The sequence below is a fragment of the Notolepis coatsorum genome (assembly GCF_963971535.1).
Source record: "Notolepis coatsorum genome assembly, chromosome: 3".
NCBI lineage: Eukaryota > Metazoa > Chordata > Actinopteri > Aulopiformes > Paralepididae > Notolepis > Notolepis coatsorum.
This window is the reverse complement of record NC_140167.1, coordinates 49,782,697-49,808,373: the sequence shown is the minus strand read 5'-3', so window position 1 is coordinate 49,808,373 and position 25,677 is coordinate 49,782,697. Positions and strand designations below refer to the sequence as shown.

The 25,677-nt window shown below is 46.6% G+C and overlaps 1 protein-coding gene across 1 annotated transcript in view; it reads left to right on the top strand.

Annotated features, from left to right (window-relative positions):
* The window catches only part of fancm (FA complementation group M), a 122,156-nt gene that overhangs the window by 82,730 nt on the left and 13,749 nt on the right, over positions 1-25,677 (top strand). The window contains exons 14-19 of the mRNA XM_084311196.1: positions 15,827-17,201; positions 17,598-18,527; positions 18,639-18,748; positions 19,875-19,943; positions 22,040-22,162; positions 22,712-22,868. Of these exons, the coding sequence (XP_084167322.1) occupies positions 15,827-17,201; positions 17,598-18,527; positions 18,639-18,748; positions 19,875-19,943; positions 22,040-22,162; positions 22,712-22,868 (2,764 nt within the window). The remainder of the gene's footprint in view (positions 1-15,826; positions 17,202-17,597; positions 18,528-18,638; positions 18,749-19,874; positions 19,944-22,039; positions 22,163-22,711; positions 22,869-25,677) is intronic.

Genomic DNA, 25,677 nt, shown 5'->3' with positions numbered 1-25,677 from the left:
CTATGAGCTCAAAGCGCCAAAACATTTGAAAAACAAATGTTTATTTCCAATAATCATGACAGTCACACAAGATAATCTACGGACCTCATTGTGACCAGTTTCATTGAGAACTATTTTGGTGGATGTACTTCGGTAGAAAATAGTTCCCAATGAAACTGGTCATGCCCAGGTCTGTGGATTACCTTGAGTAACCATGTCATTCTGGAAAAAGACATTGTGGCTGAGTTCAAATGTATTAAATGTTTTGGTCTTTTTGAGCGCCACACACCGAATGTCATTTAGCTCCATGTGAGCATTCAGGGGCCCACATTGAGGGCCAAGGACCAATACATACTGTGGGACTAGGGATGTCCGATATTATCGGCCGACCGATATTATCGGCCGATATCGGCAGTAAAATGTGATATTGGAAAATATCGGTATCGGTTAAAAAAAGAAAAAAAAAACAATAACAATATTTGTTATATATATATCCAGTGAAATTATTAGTTACCTGAAATTATTCCGTTTTTTGGACGGGGAAACCCTGCATATATCGGTATCGGTTGATATCGGTTGATATCGGTATCGGAAATTAAGAGTTGGACAATATCGGAATATCGGTATCGGTAAAAAAGCCAATATCGAGCATCCCTATGTGGGACCAAAATAATTGGAACAAGTAAGCATCTTTCTTAGTATTTATGTCATTGTGGTGTTTGTTAATATTGGAATAAGCAAGTTATCTCAAAATTACCCTCAAACATAAGTAAATCAAAACACCAAACACAATATGTTATTCTCTGGATCCATTTGGAGACCAAGTTTGGGCCAAGAGTTCCACTTTGGGCTGCCCTCTTCTAAGGGCAATTTTTTATTAAATTATATTAAATTAAAATGTATTGTTCATTATATTAGATTCAAATGTATTGTTCATTATACAGCACAACTACAGTACAACGAAAAGAGGGTTGGCATCTAACCAGAGTGCAAATGTAACAGTAAAGTGCAATAGCAATATACAGGTGATTAAACTGGAGTATATGTAAATGAGTACTACTGAGTAATAAGGCTAATTAGATGTATGTACAGTGTTATAGTATTATTATGTACAGTTATACAGGTATACAGTAAAGACACTATGGTAGTAAGTCATACTGGCCAGCGGTATAACTTACGAGTAGGTAAGGAATATTATGTTATATAGATATTATGTATATAGGTAGTAGGTCCAGGTCCATTTAGGTCCAGGATTTTCCTAAATATATTTTTAGTCTTGAATATTTCTCGTTTTATATACAGAAACGGCATTATCGCATCCAAATAGCTCTGAAAGATACACATAGGTTACATATTACAGGTTATATAATACAGAACGTTTATTTAATTTAAATTAGTCCTTATTCTGACCACCTGTTATTGCTCAAGATCCTGCCGTGGATAAGGGCCTTGAAAATGTCTCCAAATCCAGGTAAATGGGTCAGAAATTACATTGAGCCGTGTAAATTAAACTCCTGACTGGAGCCAGATGCCTGATACTCTTCGTTTAAGAGTATGTGTCAGGTTTTTAGACAAGCTTCTGTTAGATCCTTACTTAATTGCTTAATTACATTTACCGTCTCTGCTACGTGGGTTGTTTGGTTCCACCGTGGGCTGGTTTTTGTTGTTGTTGTTGTTTTCCCTAGGCCGTTTCTGTGTGGTTTTTCCATGGCATTTGAATAACATTTTTACTGTTGCCTCCCACACAGATATACAGTATGTTGGCTTTTTTTGATGTGTACCTTTTCTGGAGCACATCCTCAACACAGAGACTCATTTAATTTCATTAGATTATATAAGCAAACATAATGTAGTTGGCTCTCTTTATAGTTCACAATAGGCTGTTATTGTATTTCTGAATTTCCCCAAGGGGATCAATAAAGGAATATCGTATCTTATTTTAAACACAAGTCAAGTCTTCTTTTTCAAATGATCCGTTTGATTGTATTTCAAGGTCATGAAGCAGATCAGTCGGCAGACAAATCTGCTATTTTTTTCACATCAAGAACCATTGTAATAATTTTCAACTGTTTTTCATATGATGAAAGTCACTTCCCTGTTTGGTACTGTTAAGGTTAAATGTATCCTGCAAAGACTTTTGTGGGAGATGCGGCTTACTTGCCTGGCCTAGATTTAGCTGAGGCCTCCGAGGCTCCTAGCATGTTGTCCTCGACCATTATTACCCCTTATTACATGGCGTTTTAAAATGCGCCAAAATGCTTGATTGTGATTGGTCAATAGCGCTCTGTTGCCCCTAGCAGCGGTCAATTATTTCTCGATAATTCACCGCTGCTAGGGGCAACGTGCAATAATGACCACTGTTAGGGGCAACAGGGAAAGATAGCCTCGCAGCCGGACTCTCGCAGCGTTATACCATGCACAGCTGCACTGCATCAGGTGCAATCAAGCCCACACACACACGCCAGAGGAGCAACAGAACCGCGTCTGCATTTGATCTCGTCTTGTCGATGGTGTAAAATGAATTACGTATATTGTAATTCCGACAATGTGTTCTGGCGCGGCGCCTCTGTGTTCTAAACGCAGTGAAGGTCAATTATTTTGCCTCGTAGCTATACATTATCCCTTACTTAATCAACCCATATTACCCCTTAATCAACCAATATTACCCCTTAATCAACCATTATTACCCCTCAATCATCAGAAGAGGAGAGAAAGAAAAAATAGAACCGGAACTGAGGGTAAAAAAGATAAATGACACAAACTTGAGGATTGAGAGATCAAAACTGGAGCCAGTTTGAGAAGAATAATAGTGGTAAATCTGAGTTGTTTCATACTGTGAGTGCACGTGTGTTTTCGTGTGCATGCATGTTTCTGTGTGTGTGCGTGTGTCTGTGTGCTCTGCTGTGTTAGTCCCCTCTACTCTGAGAACATCTTCTCTAATCACAACAGGCCCGTGTTTGAGGAGAATCAGATGCTACGGAGGTGGAAAGTAGTGATAGACTGGTTAATCAGGCTGATATCTGGCATTTCCAAACAACACACATATGATTAACAAAGATGTTAAGCGCTTTATTTTTTATTTTCAATCTATTTATTTGATTTGATACATTTGTTGATTTCAAATAATAAATCGAGTGCAGATCTATTCATGGAAATTGTTGTCATTTGTTATTATTAAATTGTTGTATTTTCTCAGATGCAAAATATCACCTCTAAATATCAGTATCGGCCATTGGAAAAACACATAGCGGTCGAGCACTAGTGGGAAGAGATGAGCTGCAGAGATGAGTTTCCACTTCAGTGCCCCCTCCCCCCATGATCTCTACAGCCTGCATAGCCCTGTGCTTGTTGCCTAGTTTATTCCTGTCCCCTGCTACATGTCTTATCTATGGATTTAATCTGCTCATCAATTAATAGTCTGCTGGGGTTGTGGTTTAATCCAGTGTAAACCAAGTGTTGTATCACACCGGTGCTGGCTTCCCTGCACCGGCTTCCTGTTCCCTTCAGGAGTGAATTTTTAATTCTGTTGTTGCTTAACTAATTCAGAGCCACGCCCATATGACCAAATTACGTCTAGATTGCCACCGTTTTAATCAATGGGAGGACGGGGATATTTGTGAACGCTTAAACTATATCTTAAATTATGGCTATGGGTCTAATACACCCGTCGCTTATCAATGACTTGCTTGCAGTCAACATGTACGAAACGGATTGTTTTTTCATCGGTACATTTCCGTTTTATACCGTTTTGAATAAGAGTATAGTTTTGGAGATTTCTAGTAATTCCAGAGAAAGACACGATAATAGCCCTTTAGTGGAATACACAAAACACGTTATTATTTTTCGGCTGATTTATGAATCGTTTTCAAATAAATGCTAGATTATCGATAGTATATGTGTCCTCATGTACGAAGAGAAGCGGGGTCTGAAAAATCGCTTCTCCGTACTTTGGTCGGCACAAACCTCACACACACACACACGCTCCGATGGCGGAGAAAGGAACATCTGATTACCCCAAGATTCGTAACATAAAGGCCTTACCTCGCATCTGATGTCATGCAAAAAGATTAATCCAATTCCTGATCGCCATTCCAAATATCGATTGCGTCCATTGATCCAACGTTATAGTCCAAAACACAATGATCCACGATGCTCCCAGTGGGGGGACTCAATGCAATAGTATCCAGCTGCATGCCCGACAAGTAAAACCTGGACCGGACTTATTTTTTTGATGCACAGTCCCAGCCAATCCAATGATGTGCAATACCATCCGGGAGACGATAGGCGGCTGTATTTGCCCTTTGCGAGCTCAGACCCATTCCCAATGATAACGTCAGGCTGGATGGATGAAAAATGAATGGATATCGCTAATAAAAGAAATAGCGGTTAAAACCCGACTATACTCATGATTGGCACTCAACGCATGGCGAGTTAACCCGACTATACTCGTAGTTGGCACTGAATGTGTTAAGAGGAGCAACAGTGTCAAGCATGCTACAGTGGGCTAACCTTAACCAACTTCGAAAGAGGGCCTAAACATAACCAGTTGGAAACCAGGCGGACAGTAATAAAATTAGCAATCAATCAATCAATCAATCAATTCAATAGGCCATGCTCACTTAAAACAGCGCACCTCCCAGCTGATTGAAAGTAGGTAAAAAATAAAGAAAGAAATTGCAAATTAATCAATCAATCAATCCGCGCGATTTTTATTTTGTTCCACAATGACTCATGACCCATCAATTACATCATCCAACATTGTTTAAGCAACTAAGACATTCGCCGTGACAGAATCGGTTTATATTTAGTCGTTATGACGCTATCAACATATCCATTTGTTAAAGATTATTGTCCGCCATCTTGTTTTTTCCTAAAAATCCGCACGGCAGAGTGATTGTAATTCGGTTGTGGGCGGGTCCTGGGACCAGGAGCGTGGAATTGGGAAGAATACATACGTGTAAATTGACTGTTTCAGCCAATCAGAATCGAGAAATTTGCATGCTGTTGTATAAATATACCTTATGTGACAAATAAAACAAAACTTGAATACATTATATTGTTTAAAATATATAAATCAGTACTACTGAATAATAATGCTAATCAGATGTATGTACAGAGTTGTATTATTATGTACAGTGATACAGCAGCGTAACTAGTAAGAGTAGGTAAGGGATATGTACAGATATAGATATAGTATCTACAGATATGTAAAAAGATTATATGCAGGTATGTACAGACACATGTCGATATATATATATATATATATATATATATACAGTACATTAAGAATAAATATACATAGGGTATATACAGCATTATTGTATACCATCATACATTTGCCATCCTTCTTATTACTGTGTTGTGTCCAAAAATACTTTAATTTAGAGGTAATTCACACCACAACCATGTTACTATCACAAGATAGTGACTTAACAATAACGTTATCAGCTCTGGAAATGAGTGATAAATTCAGTTTGGCAAAGAAGGGCAACTATTTGGCTAAGTAACTGCAAATGCATTTTCTGCTTTGCGGTCCAATGTCCACCAAAACACACACGCACACACACACACTATAATTTTTGCCTCAACGTTATATAGACGGGTAATGTTTTGTAAACTGACGTTACCAGTGTTTAGCGCTAGCTAACGTTACCTAACTAGTAGCTAATGTTAGCCTAGCCTGTTTAGCCTACCTGTTAACTGTTATTGTTTATCATTGAGATCAAACTTACCGTGAGCCACCTTCTCTTCTCTTTGTCGTCGGGAGGAAAGCGGTAATAAGATACCGTTTTGTTGACATCGTTCCTATTATTGCAACACGGAACACAGAAATGCAAATGCTGTCGAGCCCTCACTGCTTGTAAAAATAAACAGCACAAACTGACTACTTCCGGGTTTTATGCTCCATGCGCACTATGAAGCCCCGGCCAACAACACACAGTACAAGCCCCGACGCCCCGCCCCGCCCACGCACAGCAACACACAGTACAAGCCCCGAAGCCCCGCCTCACACACAGTACAAGCCCCGCCCAGACGTATGGGGTTGCGGCACTGCAGATTTATGCTATTGCCTTGATTGGCCGCAAGGTGACAGCTGTTGATTGGCCAGTACATCTTAAACGTGACCCACCGGCGGTCAGGTGGCGTAGCGGAGATTGCGTTCATCACCAACGCCAGAGATGCTGGATTCGCGTGTTCGAATCCAGCTCCCAGTGTTGTCACCAGCTTGGCTGGCCGTTCACACTAATACAATTGGCAGTATTAGAGGGTGGGAAAGCTGGCGGGTGGGTCCTGGGCGTTGTGGACAGCGACCCCTACAGTTCGGTCGGGGCGTCTGCTCAGCGAGGGTAGGATCTGGAGAGGGGTAGTGCGGCCTCCCACACGTTACACTCTCCCAGTGAGAATCTCCGCGGCCAGGCTGGCCTGCCGGCTGGCTGCACATGCGTCGGAGGAAAGCATGTGACAGTCTCCGGTCTCTCGGACCAACAGTAGGGGAAAGTGCGCAACAACCAGGAAGGGTGGGATGGGAGAAAAATCGGAAAAAGGAGGGGGAAAAGATAAAAAAAAAGAAAAAAAGAAAGAAACGTGACCCACCACACGGATGACGAGTCCTTTGATTGGACAATTGGTTGGACAGTCCATTGGCTGGTTCGGCTGATTGACATGTTAATATCTCATGCACATGTTGTGACAATGACTGTTCTGAAGGATCAGATTAAACCGAATATATATATTTATTTATATATATATATTGAATTGTATTTGTATATCCCCTGATATCCCTTGTATATTCCTTGTACAATATGCATTGAATATCCCTTCTAGTCTACTGAACATCCCATAATAGTCTCCATTCTACCATTGGACGAGACCTTGGTGCCAGGTCGCCATACCCCTCAGACCAGGTTCAATCGTACCGCTCAACATGTATGGACAAGTCCTAGTTCCGCGTAGGAATATGTCTACCGCACCACTAATGGTACTATTTGTTCATAGCGCGTATATATACTGCGCTATTAAAGTAGAGCTTTCTTTTAGTCCAGTTCCTTACCCTCCAACAGAGTGACAGACGCAAAAGCCTCCCCGCGAACCACGTGTGGGCAGTAAGGCCAATTCGGCCCAGTATCGGCATTGAGACATCGTGTATATTAATATTTGAATAGTCATATTTGGCACTATATCGTCGAGTTGGACGTATTCTATTAAGCTAATAATAGTCTATTCATATGTAGTGCCTCGTGCGGTAAGAGTTCTATAGTAATCAGCACCCCCATCGTTTCGGGCATCAGCTGGACGCTTATCCAGGGTGGTTGACCCCACGTGAAGCTGCACCCGAGGAGCTCCAGGCCAAAGAGCGAGTGGACCTGTATATTGGATTATTCTACCGACGACGGCTAGCCTTCCCCGGCTTGGATTATGCTTTGAGTACTTTGATTATTCTATGGATAAAGGCCAACACTGCGGTGTGTTGGAAATACCCCCCCCGGAGAGGACGACAGGTGAGAAGACGCTCTACACGACGAGGTCGCCTCACGTCTCTCCATCGTGGACCGGAGGACGCCGGCCACAGAGAGTCCAACTGCTTTCATCTGTGGATCGAGGATCGCTGGGCACCGGGTCGCACGACTGTGGGCTCTCCCAGGATACCCTCGGCCAGACGGGATACAGCCAGACTCTACCCCCCCCTCCAGCTGTCCTACAAGCAGTCGGAACCTTCCCCTAGTGTATCCAGCTATATAATCATTCAAGTATCATTGCTATTGTTCCCTAAATATTCCAGGTTGTATATTTGCTTCCTGCGCAATCAGAGATTGGACATTCGATATTGATCTACCTACGAATACTCATTTGCCATAAAAGTGCATACTATTTCAAATCATAAATGTAATTAAGTGATCGTTGTACATACCTTTTGCTATGTATTATTATTAAACGCAGACTTTCGACTTGGTACATTTGTGTTGGATCCGTTTCATCAGGTGGGAGTGTTTATCATAATTATTTATACCTAGTACTGGGTGGCCAGAGTCTAAAGTACAAGAGGTAGTGGTAGTAAGTATCATATCTAACAATACAGTCAGGGAATTGTACCCCTCAGTTACAATTGGTCCTTCGAGCCGGAGGGTAATCAGTGTAATATTAATATAGTGTTATTAATATTAAAATGGCCTATGATGAACACTCCACGAAACGATCCTCCTAACCAACAACGCCCGCGGCGCAAACGACAGCTCCCTCAGTACCTAGAGGCTTACGCTGTCAGTCAACAACCTAGTCTTCTACCAACAGTAAACGCGGTAAAACTAGAAAGTAAAATTATGTCTAACCCTAACGACCAGGCTACCCCGACCATAGAGGCCCCTATGGGTTCTAACGTAACTGACCCAGCTCACGGTGGGGACCAGGGGGAACCAGACATGACTTTACACCCCGCCAATACCGAAGAAGTAGTCCCCGACGAGTCCCGGGAGGAAGACAACACTACCGAGAGAGAACTCGGCACGGAAGAAGATGAGGAGAGCACCGTGGAGATAGAGCTCCAAGACTCCGCACGGAGTACCCCAAGGGACGGCTCCCCTATACAACCGTCTTCTCCCAGCGAGGCAGAGAGGACACTACAGCAGGCATTCCTCGTCAGCCTGAAAGCCTCTACTGAACGCGATAGACTCCAGGGTGAACGCGATCGATTGCAGATACAGCAACGGAGCGAAGAAGAGCACATACGCCTGGAAATAAGACGCATTCAGATGGAAGAGAATATGGCAAGAGACCGGGCCGACGCCCAGCGCGCCGCCACTGGTGCCCAGAGAGAATCGGATCTCACCAAGCGCGAAGCCGAGCGCGACAGAGCACAAGCGCAACTAATAGAACAGCTGATCAGAAGGACAACACCCCCTCCCTCCACCAGAGGCTCCAGGAACTCGTCTAGACATCACTCCAGGGCGGCATCCCCTAGCCGAGTAAGCGACCCTGAACTTGACCAACAGACGAGGTTTATACCCCCCGCAGACCCCCTTCCCCAACCGGTCCAAGCGAGACCCAGCCACCGGGAAGGAGCAGCATACACTGCGGAGAGGCTAAATCAGAGACTACAAGCCCTGGATGACCTAACGGAGGACGAAGAGGAAGAGGAGGAGAACCACGCCCGACGACAGCACAGTACTCTACCGGACCAGGAGGTCCAGTACAGCCCAGGCTATACCCCCGCGGAGCTGCGCTACAGACCCCCGACGCTATTCACGGGTGAGCACGACGCACGACCCGCACCGAGGAACAGCACCTGGACCAGCGGGCCATGGTACACAGCCGGTACCAGCCCACGCCAAGGAGCAGGAGGAGACTCGCCTAGGAGGCCTCTCCCCCAACGCTCGCCGATGTATCAACAATCCGCGTCATACATTGGCACACCTATGGTACCAGACTTCACCCAGGAGAACCGGGCCCAGTATACGGAGCTCCGCATGTGTCTGGAGACAATGTTGGTGGATGTCATTGATGAACGCCATAAATACGCGATACTACTGAAGCATTTAAAGGTACCCCGCGCGCACAACATAGCGCTCGCCTACGCCACTTCCACGACCCCATACACCGCAGCGCTGGTAGCGTTGGACCAGAGATATGGACGTATATGGGATTACGTGATCCAGGAGATCAGGCACATCGACCGCCTACCCCCAGCAACAGACAATCGAGCACTGGACGACCTGTCCATCAGAGTGCAGTCCCTGGTAGGGATGCTGGGAGCGCAGAGGGAAAAGGGTAGGCATGAACTATACGCCAACTCAAATGTAGAGAGGATCTTGGAGAAGCTACCGCCCGCCCGACAGGAGCGCTTTAGGCGGCAGAGAGACCACCGAGACCCTAATGGCCCCGAACCGAACCTCCTCGATCTAGCCGACTTCCTGGCGAGAGAAGTCAGCAGCTTACGGCTAGATACATTCGGACGGAGCACCCCTGGCTCCAGAGAAGGAACCAGGAGACTAAATGATGGAAGAAGATCGGTGACTGTCATGCACCAATCGGAGTCAGTGCCAAGCAGTAGGAGCCACAGTACCCCCTCAAGAAAGGAGAAGTGGAAGATAGTGTGCCCCTACTGTGAGAAAGAACACTGGCTGTCACAATGTGACTCATTCCCCAAGATGAATGCGGAGGAAGCGAGTCAATGGATAAAGTCCAACAGACGCTGTTTTCGCTGTGCGCGATCACACATGGCAGCCGAATGCCGCTTAAAGAAAAAGTGCAGTCGGTGCGATGGAGCCCATCTGGACATACTCCACGACAGTAACAGACGGCGGCCTCCACCCGCACCATCAAGCAGCAAAGCAAGCGTCATGTACATCGACCCCGCCAGCAGCAGCGGAGCCAGAGTGCTCTTAAAGGTAGTCCGTGTGACATTGAGCTACCAGAATAAAGTCATGGACACTTACGCCGTCCTTGATGACGGGTCAGAGAAGACCCTTCTGCTCGCGTCCGCTGCGGCCCAGCTAGGGCTGCGGGGGAGCGAAAACCAAATGACAATTCGGACAATAAGAAGAGATTTGAAAACGATAAAGGGCGAGAATGTCTCATTCTCTATCGCAGCAAGCGGCCAGCCCGAGCGACGGTACAGGATTACAGACGCTTTCACCAGCCAAGAAATAGGACTCTCGCGGTACACATACCCCGTAGCCAAGCTGATGGAGAAATATGTACATCTACGCAAGCTACCGATCCCACTCATAGACGGTGCTACCCCGACACTGTTGATAGGCTCCGACCATGCAGACCTCATTGTCCCGATAGACCGGGTTCATACCGGACCCAGAGGCTGTCCGGCAGCAGTCGAGACCCGCCTAGGATGGACTCTCCAAGGCCCACTCGCCAAATCTCTCAACCGAACCACAGCCACTAGCTGTCTCCACTCCCGAGTCACAGAGGGAGACACCGCACTCCTGCAGCATGTAGAGAGGCTATGGACCTTAGAACAAATGCCCTTTGGGAACGAAAGGAAAGACATTCGCTCTAAAGACGACATCTACGCCATTAACCTCCTCGAGACGGGAACAAAGAGAGTCCCAGTCGGCGGCGTGTTGAGATACGCCACGCCACTCCTGCGGCGGGAAGGGATGCCTACCTTTCACGCAAAGAAAGACGCCACAGAGCGGTACCTACTAAACACAGAGCGGCGCTTAGCCAAGGACCCCGCCCAAGAAAGTGTATACCGCGCTGAGATTGAGAAGCTCATCACAGCGGGACACGTCACAAAGATTGACATTAAAGAGGCCGACCAGACGACTGAAGCGTGGTACGTGCCCCACCACAAGGTTCATCACAACGGCAAAGACCGCATCGTGTTTAACTGCAGCTACCAGATCGGATCCCAAAATCTGAATAAAGAGCTATTGCCCGGTCCTACACTCGGCCCCTCCCTACTAGGCGTACTACTCCGCTTCCGCCAGGACAAGGTGGCTATCAGCGGGGATATCAAAGGGATGTTCCTGCAGGTGAGATTAGTAGAGGAGGACAAGCCCCTGTTGCGGTTCCTATGGAGAGAGAGGCCAGGAGATGAGCACCCAGCCATCTACCAATGGGAAGTCCTCCCTTTCGGAACTACATGCAGCCCATGCTGTGCTACATTTGCACTACAGAGACATGTCGCAGAGGACCCAGCAGCGGACGAAGAGGTCCGACACAGTGTGAAGAACAGCTTCTACGTAGATAACTGTCTACAAAGCGCTTCGACCCAGGAAGAAGCCGAGGCTCTCCTACTTAAACTCCGCGCCTCTCTGATCAAAGGCGGCTTTGATCTCAGGCAGTGGGCCAGCAGCGATCCGCACGTACTGCGCAGCCTCTCCTCTGAGGACAAGGCAGCGAGCAGCGAGACCTGGATGGCCACAATCCCAGGAGAAGCCCAAGAGATGACACTAGGACTAGTGTGGCGCTTCAAGACAGATTCGCTCCACTATAGACACAAACCCCTGACCACGGAGCAGGGAAGGTCGACGGCAATACCGACCACCAGACGGAGTGTGTACAGAACACTCGCCCGACAATATGACCCATTAGGATGTATACTACCGTACACCACCAGGGCAAAGATGATTGTACGAGCATTGTGGGACAAGGACCAGGGCTGGGACGACCCCATTCCCGCACACCTTGCATCCACCTGGAGAGAGTGGGAGATGGAACTCCACTCACTCCCAGGCGTTAATATACGCCGAAGCTACTTCCCACCCACGGTGAGGCCAGAGACATGTAAAATGGATCTACACGTCTTCAGTGACGCCTCCGAGGTCGCCTACGGATCAGTAGCCTACTTGCGGGCCCAAGAAGAGGGGGGAGAGATCTACACAGCATTCATCCTCGCCCGCTCGAGAATAGCCCCACGCAAGCAACAGTCTATCCCACGTCTAGAGCTCTGCGCAGCCCTCGCAGGAGCGCATCTAGCCACGCTCATCCAACGTGAGCTCACCATTCCGGTGCATAGAACAATCCTGTGGTCAGATTCCACGACAGTACTCGCCTGGATCAAATCGGATTCATGCAAATACAAAGTCTTCGTGGGAGTCAGAGTCACTGAGATTCAAGAGTTAACCGGAGAGTTAACCGGAGAAGCAAACTGGCGCTATGTTGATACAAAACACAACCCAGCTGACGTCATCACCCGGGGAATGTCCCTAGATGACTTAACCCGTCATAACATCTACAGTGACGGACCAGAATTCCTCAAGCTCCCGGAAGGAGATTGGCCCACGCCCACCCCGAGGGAAGCAAGTGACGAGGAGGCTGAGAATAAGAAACCCATGTTCTGTGGATTGAGCACTGTTGTCTCCGCAGACCCCAACATAGACGATTGCATTACCATAGAGAGTGCGCAGCAACGGACATTCCTGCGGCACCACCCAGAGATTAAGTCCCCCGCTGATATGTCAGCAGCTGACTACGAGGAAGCAGAACTGCTTCTACTGCAACGAGCCCAGAGAGACTCGTTCCCCGATGAACTAGACTGTCTACAGGGAGGAAAGCCCGTCCCATCAGACAGCAGATTGATTCATCTGGCCCCCGAGAGTGACACACATACCCTCATCAGAGTGGGTGGTCGCCTGCGGAGAGCCCCCAATTTACCGGATGACATTAAGTACCCGATCGTATTGAACAGCCGACACAAGGTCACAGAGCTGATTATAAAGAAATACGACGAGGATGTACACCACGCAGGAGCAGAGAGAGTCTTCGCGGAAATCAGACGTCGTTACTGGATACTTCAAGGAAGAGAGGCGGTGCGACGCTTCCAGCGAACCTGTCTAGACTGCCGAAAGTGGCGCGCGCAGCCCAGCATACCACGGATGGCTGACCTACCTCCATGTCGCCTCCGACTCGGCGACAAGCCATTCCACTCAACAGGCATGGACTGTTTTGGCCCGCTGCACATAAAGAAAGGAAGAGGCACCGAGAAGCGGTGGGGTATTGTATTCAAATGCATGACCACCAGAGCGATACATATCGGGCTCCTTCCGACCATGAGCGCAGACTCATTCCTTATGGCCTTCCGAAGATTCACATCACGGAAAGGAAAACCGTCTACATTATTGTCCGATCACGGGACAAACTTCAAAGGCGGAGAAAGAGAGCTGAGGGAGAGCTTCCAAGCTATGGGCCCAGAACTTAAGACCCACCTCGCTCCAGCCCAGATTGACTTCCAATTCAACCCCCCAAACGCACCCCACTTCGGTGGAACTTGGGAACGAGAAGTACGTTCTATAAAGACAGCCCTGTACGCAGTACTTGGGGCCCAGACTGTGGCGGAAGAAGTCCTAATGACAGTCCTCACGGAGATTGAGGGAGTATTGAACTCAAAGCCCCTCGGTTACGTCTCCAGTGATGTAGCAGATGTCGACCCAGTCACCCCCAACACCCTCCTGATGGGGCGGCTAGATCCCGCGTTACCCCAGACAATGTACCGGCCTGAAGAAGCGAACGGCCGACGAATGTGGAGGTACAGCCAAGTATTAGCCGACAAGTTTTGGAGCAGTTTCCTACTGCACTACCTACCGTCTCTACAGACCCGCCAGAAGTGGGTAAAAGAGAGAGACAATTTGACGGAAGGAACAGTCGTCATGATTATTGACCAGTCACTACCCAGAGCTATGTGGCCGGCTGGCCGCGTAAGCAAAGTGATCACCGGTGCCGATGGCAAGGTCCGAGCAGCTGAAGTACTCGTCCAGGGGCGCATTTACACCCGTCCTGTGGCGAGGCTCATAGAACTGCCCCGACTCCCAGACACAATCGATGATGACCATGACCCTATGACTTTGTGAGTTGACTGACCCTTACAGCGAACCCTTGAGTGGTAGACAGTGCGGTTAATCTGTCTCTGCTTAACTAATTGGGTTGGGACCAATTAGGGGGCGGCTGTTCTGAAGGATCAGATTAAACCGAATATATATATTTATTTATATATATATATTTAATTGTATTTGTATATCCCCTGATATCCCTTGTATATTCCTTGTACAATATGCATTGAATATCCCTTCTAGTCTACTGAACATCCCATAATAGTCTCCATTCTACCATTGGACGAGACCTTGGTGCCAGGTCGCCATACCCCTCAGACCAGGTTCAATCGTACCGCTCAACATGTATGGACAAGTCCTAGTTCCGCGTAGGAATATGTCAACCGCACCACTAATGGTACTATTTGTTCATAGCGCGTATATATACTGCGCTATTAAAGTAGAGCTTTCTTTTAGTCCAGTTCCTTACCCTCCAACAGAGTGACAGACGCAAAAGCCTCCCCGCGAACCACGTGTGGGCAGTAAGGCCAATTCGGCCCAGTATCGGCATTGAGACATTGTGTATATTAATATTTGAATAGTCATATTTGGCACTATATCGTCGAGTTGGACGTATTCTATTACGCTAATAATAGTCTATTCATATGTAGTGCCTCGTGCGGTAAGAGTTCTATAGTAATCAGCACCCCCATCGTTTCGGGCATCAGCTGGACGCTTATCCAGGGTGGTTGACCCCACGTGAAGCTGCACCCGAGGAGCTCCAGGCCAAAGAGCGAGTGGACCTGTATATTGGATTATTCTACCGACGACGGCTAGCCTTCCCCGGCTTGGATTATGCTTTGAGTACTTTGATTATTCTATGGATAAAGGCCAACACTGCGGTGTGCTGGAAATACCCCCCCCGGAGAGGACGACAGGTGAGAAGACGCTCTACACGACGAGGTCGCCTCACGTCTCTCCATCGTGGACCGGAGGACGCCGGCCACAGAGAGTCCAACTGCTTTCATCTGTGGATCGAGGATCGCTGGGCACCGGGTCGCACGACTGTGGGCTCTCCCAGGATACCCTCGGCCAGACGGGATACAGCCAGACTCTACCCCCCCCTCCAGCTGTCCTACAAGCAGTCGGAACCTTCCCCTAGTGTATCCAGCTATATAATCATTCAAGTATCATTGCTATTGTTCCCTAAATATTCCAGGTTGTATATTTGCTTCCTGCGCAATCAGAGATTGGACATTCGATATTGATCTACCTACGAATACTCATTTGCCATAAAAGTGCATACTATTTCAAATCATAAATGTAATTAAGTGATCGTTGTACATACCTTTTGCTATGTATTATTATTAAACGCAGACTTTCGACTTGGTACATTTGTGTTGGATCCGTTTCATCAGGTGGGAGTGTTTATCATAATTATTTATACCTAGTACTGGGTGGCCAGAGTCTAAAGTACAAGAGGTAGTGGTAGTAAGTATCATATCTAACAATACAGTCAGGGAATTGTACCCCTCAGTTACAATGACCATTCTGTGTGTGTGTGTGCGCATGTGTGTGTGTTCTAGGGAGACTGCAGCTATGAACGAGAGCTGCTTCCTCACCTCCACAAAGCTGACGTAGTTGGCCTCGCTGTGGACGGACAGACGGACAGGACCACTAAGGGGAAAAGACAGGTGGCTGCAAAGATCTGCACCAAAACCACCAATAACAAACCCAGACCTCCTCGCCCCTGTGTGTCTGACCTGGACTTTATCGATGAGGAAGGAGAGAGGGAGGGAGAGAGTACCGGAGGGAAGGGGTTAATCTCACCATGGACCATGATGGGGCTTCCTGTAGAACATGGCACTGAGGCATCTGTCGATGACATCACTGACATGCCCAACAAGGACCATGCGATCGCTGACATGAACGCTGACTGTATCATGATTACAGATGAGATTGACAGCCCAGAGATCCAATCCCCAGCTGAGGATAACATGAAAACATCGGATAGAGATCCACTAGACCACATGTCCCGGTTGGTCACTAAAATCGACGGCAACGAACTGAGCGTAGGGGAAGACCTTGAGCTTCAGGCCATGTTTTACCTGCCCAGATGGGACCCTGTTGTTGCATCCTCTCCATCCTCCAGACTCTTCTCAGAGAAGCAAAGAGCTGCGAGTCTGAAGGTCCTCCGGGCCAACGTGGCAGAGCTCCTCTCCAGGTCTCCACCACTGCTGCCCTCCGACATGGAGATCTCACCATACGACCATGAACCAACCAACACTACTGCTGCTGCATTGCTTCCTCCCTCTCCTGAACCGGCACAGGAGAACCACGGTCATCACCAGCCCTTCCAGGTCAACTTTGCCCTGGATGTTGATGATGATGATGACGCAGATGGTGATGCTTCCCCTAACGCTGTTCTAGATGCAGGAGCGACGGATCAAGAGGATGATGAAATAGTTTCACCTAAACATCCGCACCAGCAACTGTCTCCCCGCTCGCCACCGTTCCCTGAACCTCTGGAAGACGGGGGCAGAGTAGCCGCCACCAGCCCGAGCTGGGATGAGGTGTTTGGGGGTAAAGTCGATGGTGATAATGATGACATTGAGGACGGCGGCCCCAACGAGGACACTGGATTGATAGGCAATGAAAACGTAAAGGAATTGCTGCTGAATCGCGGCACTGGGGAGAACAAGGATATGGAAAATACGAGAGGCGGTAGGGATGATGTTATGAATGAGGAAACGCCAGACTTGGTGGACTTTCCTGGTCCAAACCGGTTTCATCCTCCTCAGCCTCCAGTGCAGCAGCTGCAGTGCAGGTCCAGGTTGGACCAGAGCATGGATCTGTTTGGGGACGACGAGGCCTTCCTTCAGATGTCCATCCCAGACATTCCAACACCCGAGGACTGTGTCACACCCAGTACATCACCCGGCACTGAGCAGATCACAGAGAGTACAAGATGCACGCCAAGCACTGCCGCACAAACTCTTGGCTCTACTCACACGCCTATCGCAACAGAGATAGGTAACACAAATCGCTTAAGACACACACCTAACACCACAAACAACACAACATGTAACACAGCACCTCACACCTTGCACAACACCAGACACACACCTAACACCACAAACAACACAACATGTAACACAGCACCTCACACCTTGCACAACACCAGACACACACCTAACACCACAAACAACACAACATGTAACACGGCACCTCACACCTTGCACAACACCAGACACACACCTAACACCACAAACAACACAACATGTAACACAGCACCTCACACATTGCACAACACCAGACACACACCTAACACCACAAACAACACAACATGTAACACAGCACCTCACACCTTGCACAACACCAGACACACACCTAACACCACAATCAACACAACATGTAACACAGCACCTCACACCTTGCACAACACCAGACACACACCTAACACCACAATCAACACAACATGTAACACAGCACCTCACACCTTGCACAACACCAGACACACACCTAACACCACAAACAACACAACATGTAACACAGCACCTCACACCTTGCACAACACCAGACACACACCTAACACTACAATCAACACAACACCTTTTCTGGCCGGGATGAAAGAAAAAAGCACAATAGCAACAGATGGAGACATACCAGAGACACACATAGTAGCAAGTAAAAATGAAACGGACAGAAATGTGACAGACAATGATAGTACATCTCCCACAATGCAGCAGAACCCAGAGTTATTTGACTGTTCCCATGACCTCTTCTCTGTCAACTTTGACCTGGGCTACTCCCTGGAGGACTCGGAGGAAGAAGGGGAAGTGGAGGCTGTTCCTGCCCCGTCCAGGGCCACTCCTCCTGGGCCTGAAAATCCGGAACAAGGGGCCGTCTTTGTGTCTCGACAAACGGTCCCCGGGTCGTCCACACCCACCCTGAATAGCTTTCATAGACACAGCATGTTGTCCAGAGAACCGACGCCACTAGCGCATCCAGAGCACAGGTCGCAGAGTATCACTCCTGTTCTGACCCCACCTTCGACCTCTAAGGGCGGGGCTCTCCCGTCACCGATCACATCAGTGTGTGTTCGGCGGACGCTCTTGTCCAATCCCTATAGGCCCTCCCCCTCCGTTTTGTTCTCGAACAGGAAGCAACAGGTGGATCGTACCACTGAGGCCCAGGCAGGGGTCACATCCAGCGCCGGGACAGTCGGCGCGGAGGAAAGACTGTGTCGGGACCCTGTGTCTCCGTCGGCCCCCCCTTCTCCTCCAGGTTAGTTTACTCGGGAAGTCGGGACTCGATATGAAATAACTTTTCTCAAGTTTTCTTTCTTCCCATTTAGATTTGAATCGAGTGCCTCCCTCTCTTTTTCTGTGTTCATAGCCATCTTCTCCACAGGGGTCAGTGACAGTGACAGTGAGGAGGAGGACGTTGTGGTCCATAAAAGAAGACAGCAGGCCAAGGCCAACAACCCCCTATCCTCTCCAGAATTGGTGAGTCAGTCCCTTTGACACTGTCTCTCATGTAACCACACCAAGTGCATTCTAAGTGATGTTCTGGGTGTTTTATACAAAGATAATACAGCTGTACTGTGCAATAAGAAATTACTCTGAACAATCATTTGAAAAAAGTAGAATAATAATCTTGTGTCATCACAAATAAAATAGCAAGATACTTGTGTGTATTATGTATTCTAAACAAAATTCTACATGTAAACAACACAGTGAGACAATACGTTTTTAGGTAGCTTTCTAGATTCAAGGACACAAGGATTCATTGAGGACGGTGTGTTTATACAATTGATTGTTACTAGGGATGTCCGATATTATCGGCCGACCGATATTATTGGCCGATATCGGCAGTAAAATGTGATATCGGAAAATATCGGTATCGGTTTAAAAAAAATAAAAAACAATAACAATATTTGTTATATATATATATGATATCGGTTGATATCGGTATCGGAAATTAAGAGTTGGACAATATCGGAATATCGGTATCGGTAAAAAAGCCAATATCGAGCATCCCTAATTGTTACCCTTCTGGAAAACAGGTATAAATGTCATGGTGATTTCATCACTACAGCACAGCATCTCCAAACAAGGTATCCAATACAGACTTTCCATTAAAGCCTTTAAACATCATCTCCTAGGAGGTGCCTGCAGTCGGCATGGCAACTGGCTTAGATCTGCGATATGGTGTCCTTTCAGTCATATGTCCTTGTTTGAAGGCGTGCTTTGTTGACAGGGTTTTGGCTCAGTCTCTGACGTCATATCTTATGCATAAACTCATCATAAACAAATACTGGTAATAAACACAGAAGAAGGTAGCAGGTTTTGTACACACACACACACACACACACACACACACACACACACACACACACACACAGTATGGTTTTTTTTATGCAAAGCCCCTCATAGACCAGCAATGTCACTGTAAAGCGACCTTGGGTCCTCTGAAAGGCGCTATATAAAACGAAGTTATTATTATTATTATTAAACACACTCATTCACTCACAATTAGCCACTCTGTGCCTAGTGGCGGCTCACAGGCATGGCACGTTTGCATAAGACCAGGTCAAGTCTTCACGGTTGTTATGTTTTGCTCCTCTTCTAGTCCAAGATCCCCAGTGATGCTGACTCTCCTCTAGTAGCGAACAGGAAACATGCTGCAGCTCTGAATATAGTAAGATTCTCTTAATTCAATATACTGATCACCATCACAAGATATTTAACTTCAAGGGTAGGTTCAGAGTGTTGGACCCGTTAAGCCCCTTTTCAGTACACTTTGTGCAGGCCCTGGAATAAACACTGAGACGTACTTTGGGTGTGCACTGTGGTAGTAGGTTTCAGTGTATTCCAGGGCTTGTACAGACCGGAGCGTGGCCCAGGAGCGTGACTTTGCATTCATTATGTGGCTAACTAACCAGAGCTGCGGGGGGAATCCAGTTTGAAGAACAGCATGGGTTGTGCTGAGAAAGGACTGACTGACTCATGACCGACTGACTAGGAATATTCTAGAATATTCTAAACCTACCCTTTAACACTTTTAATCTTTTATATATTTTTTAGGGCTGGGACTTTATTGCATTAATTGCGATTAATTAACTACAGAAAGAATTAAAAGTTTAAAAAAATGTATGCATTTAATCGCATGATGATTTTTCTTTATTGTGTAAGGGCTTATGTCCATAGGGGAAGTTTTTTTCAAGACGGACCGCTTTGAAAAGCAAAAAAAAAAAGCTCAGAGCGTTTTCCTGAGTCTCGCGACTGCCGCAGCTCCGTCACTTGCTCGATGTTGATTGGTCCGTCGAAAAAAGTTACCTTGCTGAGCGCGCTCCTCTCCAAAAGTTGAACTAGTTTCAACTTTATGCGCTGGGAGTGCTCCGCCCAAAAACCCTGCCGCCGAGAGCGCTAAAACGCGAGGCGCGGCGCTGGGAAAAGGAGTGCGCCTGTCGCGTCTGTAGCATAGAAATGAATGACAGAAAGGAGCTGACAACTCATAAAACGTCCCCGGTCGACACGGGCCCTAAGAATGTTACCTTTCAAAGGAGACCAGACTCATGCATGTGCTATAAGTATAAATTATAATAAATCGCAAATAACTTTTTTTCTTAGTCTGGTTTGTTCATACAGAATAGTGAAAAAATAAGAGAAATTCAGATCAATCAAGAGTACTTTTTTTTCAATGGTCAACTGTTCTGGAATGTACTTGAAAGTACTGCGTTTTACTTTTACTTCGAAAATGCTTGAGTTTACAAAAGGTTCTTTGCGCTATATACGGTATATATTATTCCTAAAATTGCTGCACTTTGTTAAAAATGTCATTGGTCTGTGTAGTAGCTAATACAGGATTTTGCTGCTTAAACGTATGTATAATGTATATTCATTGATTCACACGTATACCAAAATCCATTTGAATTGAAAAACGTTGCTTTTCGCATCAAATATTGATATGCGATTCAAATGTGATTAATTTCGATTAATTAACTATAAAGTATCAAAAAAAATTATTGAGTCCCACCACTAATATTTTTATATACTTTAATATACTTTTGTATATTTTACATGATGATATTGTGAATTATTACAGATTTAGTCATTTCTGTTGAATTATGTCAAGTATGAAAGGGAAAAGCTGAGATATGCAGACTTGGCAGCAGAAACTGAACAGCGAGGATGGAAAGCTAGGGTTTGTCCGGTTGCAGGATGCAGAGGATTTATAGCATGATCAACTTTATCATTATTGGGATTCGTGGGCGGAGTTTGCGAAAAGCGGTAAATGAGATGTCAAAAGAAACATTGAAAGGCAGTCAGTGGATTTGGTTGAGAAGAAATAATGTCAGCTGGGGCCAAAGTAAACAAAGGGTAATAGTATTCTTCTCTGTTGTTGCTGTTTCATGTGTAATAATGTAGGAATTGTATCTTTGACATAGGATAACATAATGAGGTTCGGCGTGTGAATATTATGTAATATCTTTTTTTGGCTCTTGCTGCCCATCTATCTGCACGCTGGGTTGTGACAGCCATTGGGTTTCTTCATTGAGCGTGTATCCTTATCATTAGGGCACAAGTATCTTGCGTTTATTATAAAGATTTTGAATGTGTGGCGCATTGCATTGCAACTGAACAACATATAAATATAAATGCTATATAAATCAAACTCAACTGAGGGATTGATTGATCAATATTATTTCCCACAGTCCTGGGATATCCCTGATCATATATCAACATGAGTATAGAGTACTCTGTGTCTGATTTGTCTTCCTAACTGTTTTCCAGTCTGATGAGATGGAGATTGAGACTGTGTCTGATGATGACTTCCAGAATGAGTCTGTTTCCACCCGCCAGCCCAGAGCAGCAGCAGCAGCTGTGAGGCAGCCTGACAACAGAGGCAAAGCCAAGGTCTGTCTGGGGCTTGAATCCCCTGTGGAATACAGCGCTTTAAATCTCACTGCTCTCACTGTACACTGTGAAGGAAAATACATCTTCTTAAGTGTTCTCATGATATGCCTTTTCCTATCTATATGGTGGCACAATACTATAAACAGAGCTAATTGGCCACAGTTGTCACTGAATGAGTATCATCTGTTATTTGATTACAATCACCTGTTTGTCTACCAAAATGTTTGTGTCGATGATGTAATGGAATCCTATGGATAGACGCCGTCTTATCTTAGTTTATTGTTTTTTTTCATTATGATTCACTTGAACTTGAAATGTTGCAGACTGCCTGCCTCACATTCCAGATGCAGACCATTAATGAAATGACATAAATACCCACAGAAATACCTTCCGCTACACTTGGCGGACAGATTAAACATTTACTAAAGGTTGACAATGTCTTTGCTCACATGAAAATGTCAGTTTTTATTTGTTTCTTTTATAAACACCTGTCGTTTGCGTGGACACCTTTGGTATTTGTTGACATTTTCTGCCGTCCCTCTTTGTCAGCGCGTTGCGCGCCGAGGAGGACGTCACTTCCTGGACGAGGAGGCGGAGCTGTCGGAGGGGGAGGAGGTGTCCTCTGATGAAGAGGACGGGGAGGACCAGGACCAGTCCCTTGAAGGATTCGTGGTGAACAACACACACCTCTCCCAGGGACTCAATGGTAACAGCACTCCCCTTTTACGGGCGACAGTGGCTCAGGAGGTAGAGCAGTCGTCTGGTAATCGAACAGTTCCTGGTTTGATTCCCGGTTCGATTCCCGCTCCTCCCAGTCAGTGTGTCAAAGTATCCTTGAGCAACATTTACATTTAGTCATTTAGCTGACGCTTTTATCCAAAGCGACTTACAAGTTCTGTACGACAAGTCATCAGGAAGGGCACAACTCTATCAGCTGAGTAACAATGTTAATCAATGTGTTGAGTGCTACAGTGTAGGTTAGTATATTAGGACATGTGCATGACAGTAAGGTTAGTTAGGGTTAGATTTTTATTTTTTAAATTTTTTTTCTGGTATTGACTGGAGAATTGTGTCTTTAGTTGACGTTCGTTCCACCATTGTGGGGCAAGGACTGAGAAAAGGCGGCTTCTCCTTGATGACCCTCCCTGAGCTCTGATAGGAGTGGGTCTGAGACGGCCAGAAGATGCAGAACGTAGGGTGTGTAGTTAGAGACCATTGACCGGAGGTAGGCGGGGGCGGTTCCCTTTGCTGCACAGTATGCCAGGTCGGGGGCCTTGAAGCTGATTCGTGCGGCAATGGGGAGCCAGTGCAGGTCCCTAATAAGTGGGGTGACATGGGCTGACTTCGGTAGGTTTGAGATCAGGCGGGCCGCTGCGTTCTGAATGAGTTGAAGATGCTTGGTGGCAGTGGCCGGGAGGCCAGCAAGCAGTGCGTTGCAGTAGTCGAGGCGGGAGTTAACTGTTGCTTGGACGAGGAGTTGGGTGGCTTCTTTTGTCAGGAAGGGGCGGATCCTTCTGACGTTGCTCAGGAGGAATCTGTAGGTTCTGGTTGTTGCTGCGATGTGAGCGGAGAAGTTCAACTGGTCGTCGAGGACAATACCAAGGTTCTTGGCGGTTGGGGACGCAGTCACAGCTGCATTCTCGACTGTGATGGAAAGGTCGGTCAGGGGGGAGGATTTGGCTGGCAGGTGGAGGTGGTTGGTCGTCATCCAGGCGGAGATGTCGGACAGACAGGCCGAGATCCGCTCAGAATGAATGAATGAATGAATGAAAACTTTATTAACAGATTGCAGAATGGGTACAGTACAGTACAGCTCAATACATACAATTGTTAAGGGGATGCAGACCAGAGAAAGACTTTCGTCTTGTTTACATCAGGGTCCCCCATTTTCAATTCATCGTAACATATATGACATACATGACATACAGATAGACAGTACTGCTCCATCTATACATTTATGACATACCAGATTTGCAATTACAGTACTGTTTGTGATACAAAAAGAGTCCAGAAAGAAAAGAGTATGTACATTAGGCGTGGAAACTGTACATTGGATTGGGTAGGTGGGGGTGGGGGGGGACTGTACATTGGAGTTGGGTGGGGGGGGGGGGGGGGGGGGGGGTTCGTTAGGAGTGGGGGGGGGGGGGGGGTTCGTTAGGAGTGGGGGGGGGGGGGGGGTTGGGTAGGGGGGGGGGGGGGTTGGGTAGGAGGGGTGGGTGGGGGACACTGTACAACTGTACAAACAACACTGTACATTGGATTATTGACAAGACCATACTTGGTAATTTACTGTACATTGGAGGGGGTTGTGTTCGGACATTTACAGGGGCCAGTTTCGGGTTGCAGTCTCCCTTAGGTGTTTTTTGAGAGTGTTTTTGAAAGTGGGTAGTGATTCACATTCCTTTACAGCTTTGGGTAGGGCGTTCCACATTGATGTGGCATAATTGCGAAACGTGTTTAGTCCCTTGTTTGAGCCGAATCTGGGTTTAACATGATTTGTGGAGCTCCCTCTGGTGTTGTGATCGTGGTATTCACTGACCTTTGGGAAGTATTTTGTCATGTACATGGGTACCTTGGTCGTGTAGTGTATCTTGTAGACCAGGCCCATTGCAAGTTGCTGTACTCTGTCGTCTACTCTAAGCCATCCTAGGTTGTCAAAGTGGGCAGGGGTGAGGTGGGTTCTAGGAGTAAGGTCAAGCAGTAGTCTGACCAGTTTGTTTTGAGATGTTTGTAATTTTGTTTTTAGCGCCTTTGAGGTGCTTTGGTACCATGAGGTGCAAGCATAGTCGTAGTACCCTTGAATGAGTGCTCCTGCTAGAGTCTTCAGGGTATTCTTGTTTACCAGTGAGGAGATCCGGTACAAGAATCGAGTTCGTTGGTTGACTTTTTTTATTACATTGGATGCCATTTTGTCACAGGAAAGATTTGCCTCTAGGATGGAACCCAGGTAGGTAATATCTTCTTTCCTTGTGACAATATTGTCACCCACTGTAACTGAGAAGCCGTCGGTCTTGCTGAGTTTGTTATTTGAACCGAAGAGAATGGACTCTGTTTTGCCCATGTGTAATGATAGTTTGTTATCAGCGAGCCATATGCAGATTTTGCCTAGTTCTGAGCTGAGGGTTGGACGTGGATATCTGAGGGAGGGAAGGAGAGGAAGAGTTGATTATCATCCCGATGAGCAGGTTGGCAACTTGCGTGGTTGCCTCTGCTGTCGGTTTGTGAATGTGTGAGTGAATGGGTCAAATGTGACGAACAAAAGATTGTAAAGCGATTTGGATAAAAGCGCTATATAAATGCACTATTTACCATTTAGTTAACTCATTCGCCTACTCCTTCCAGCCGGTATTGCACTCCATTAGAAATGGTGTAGTTTATTTTATGGGACGAGCTGAGCCGTGCGGGTGGGGTTTAAATACTCCGGCAGGACTAGCGTTTACAACGTTACATCTGCGATGCTGCCCCCCCCCCCCTTCATATGCAATGCCGGGCAATGTGGGACGGACCTCCACGAG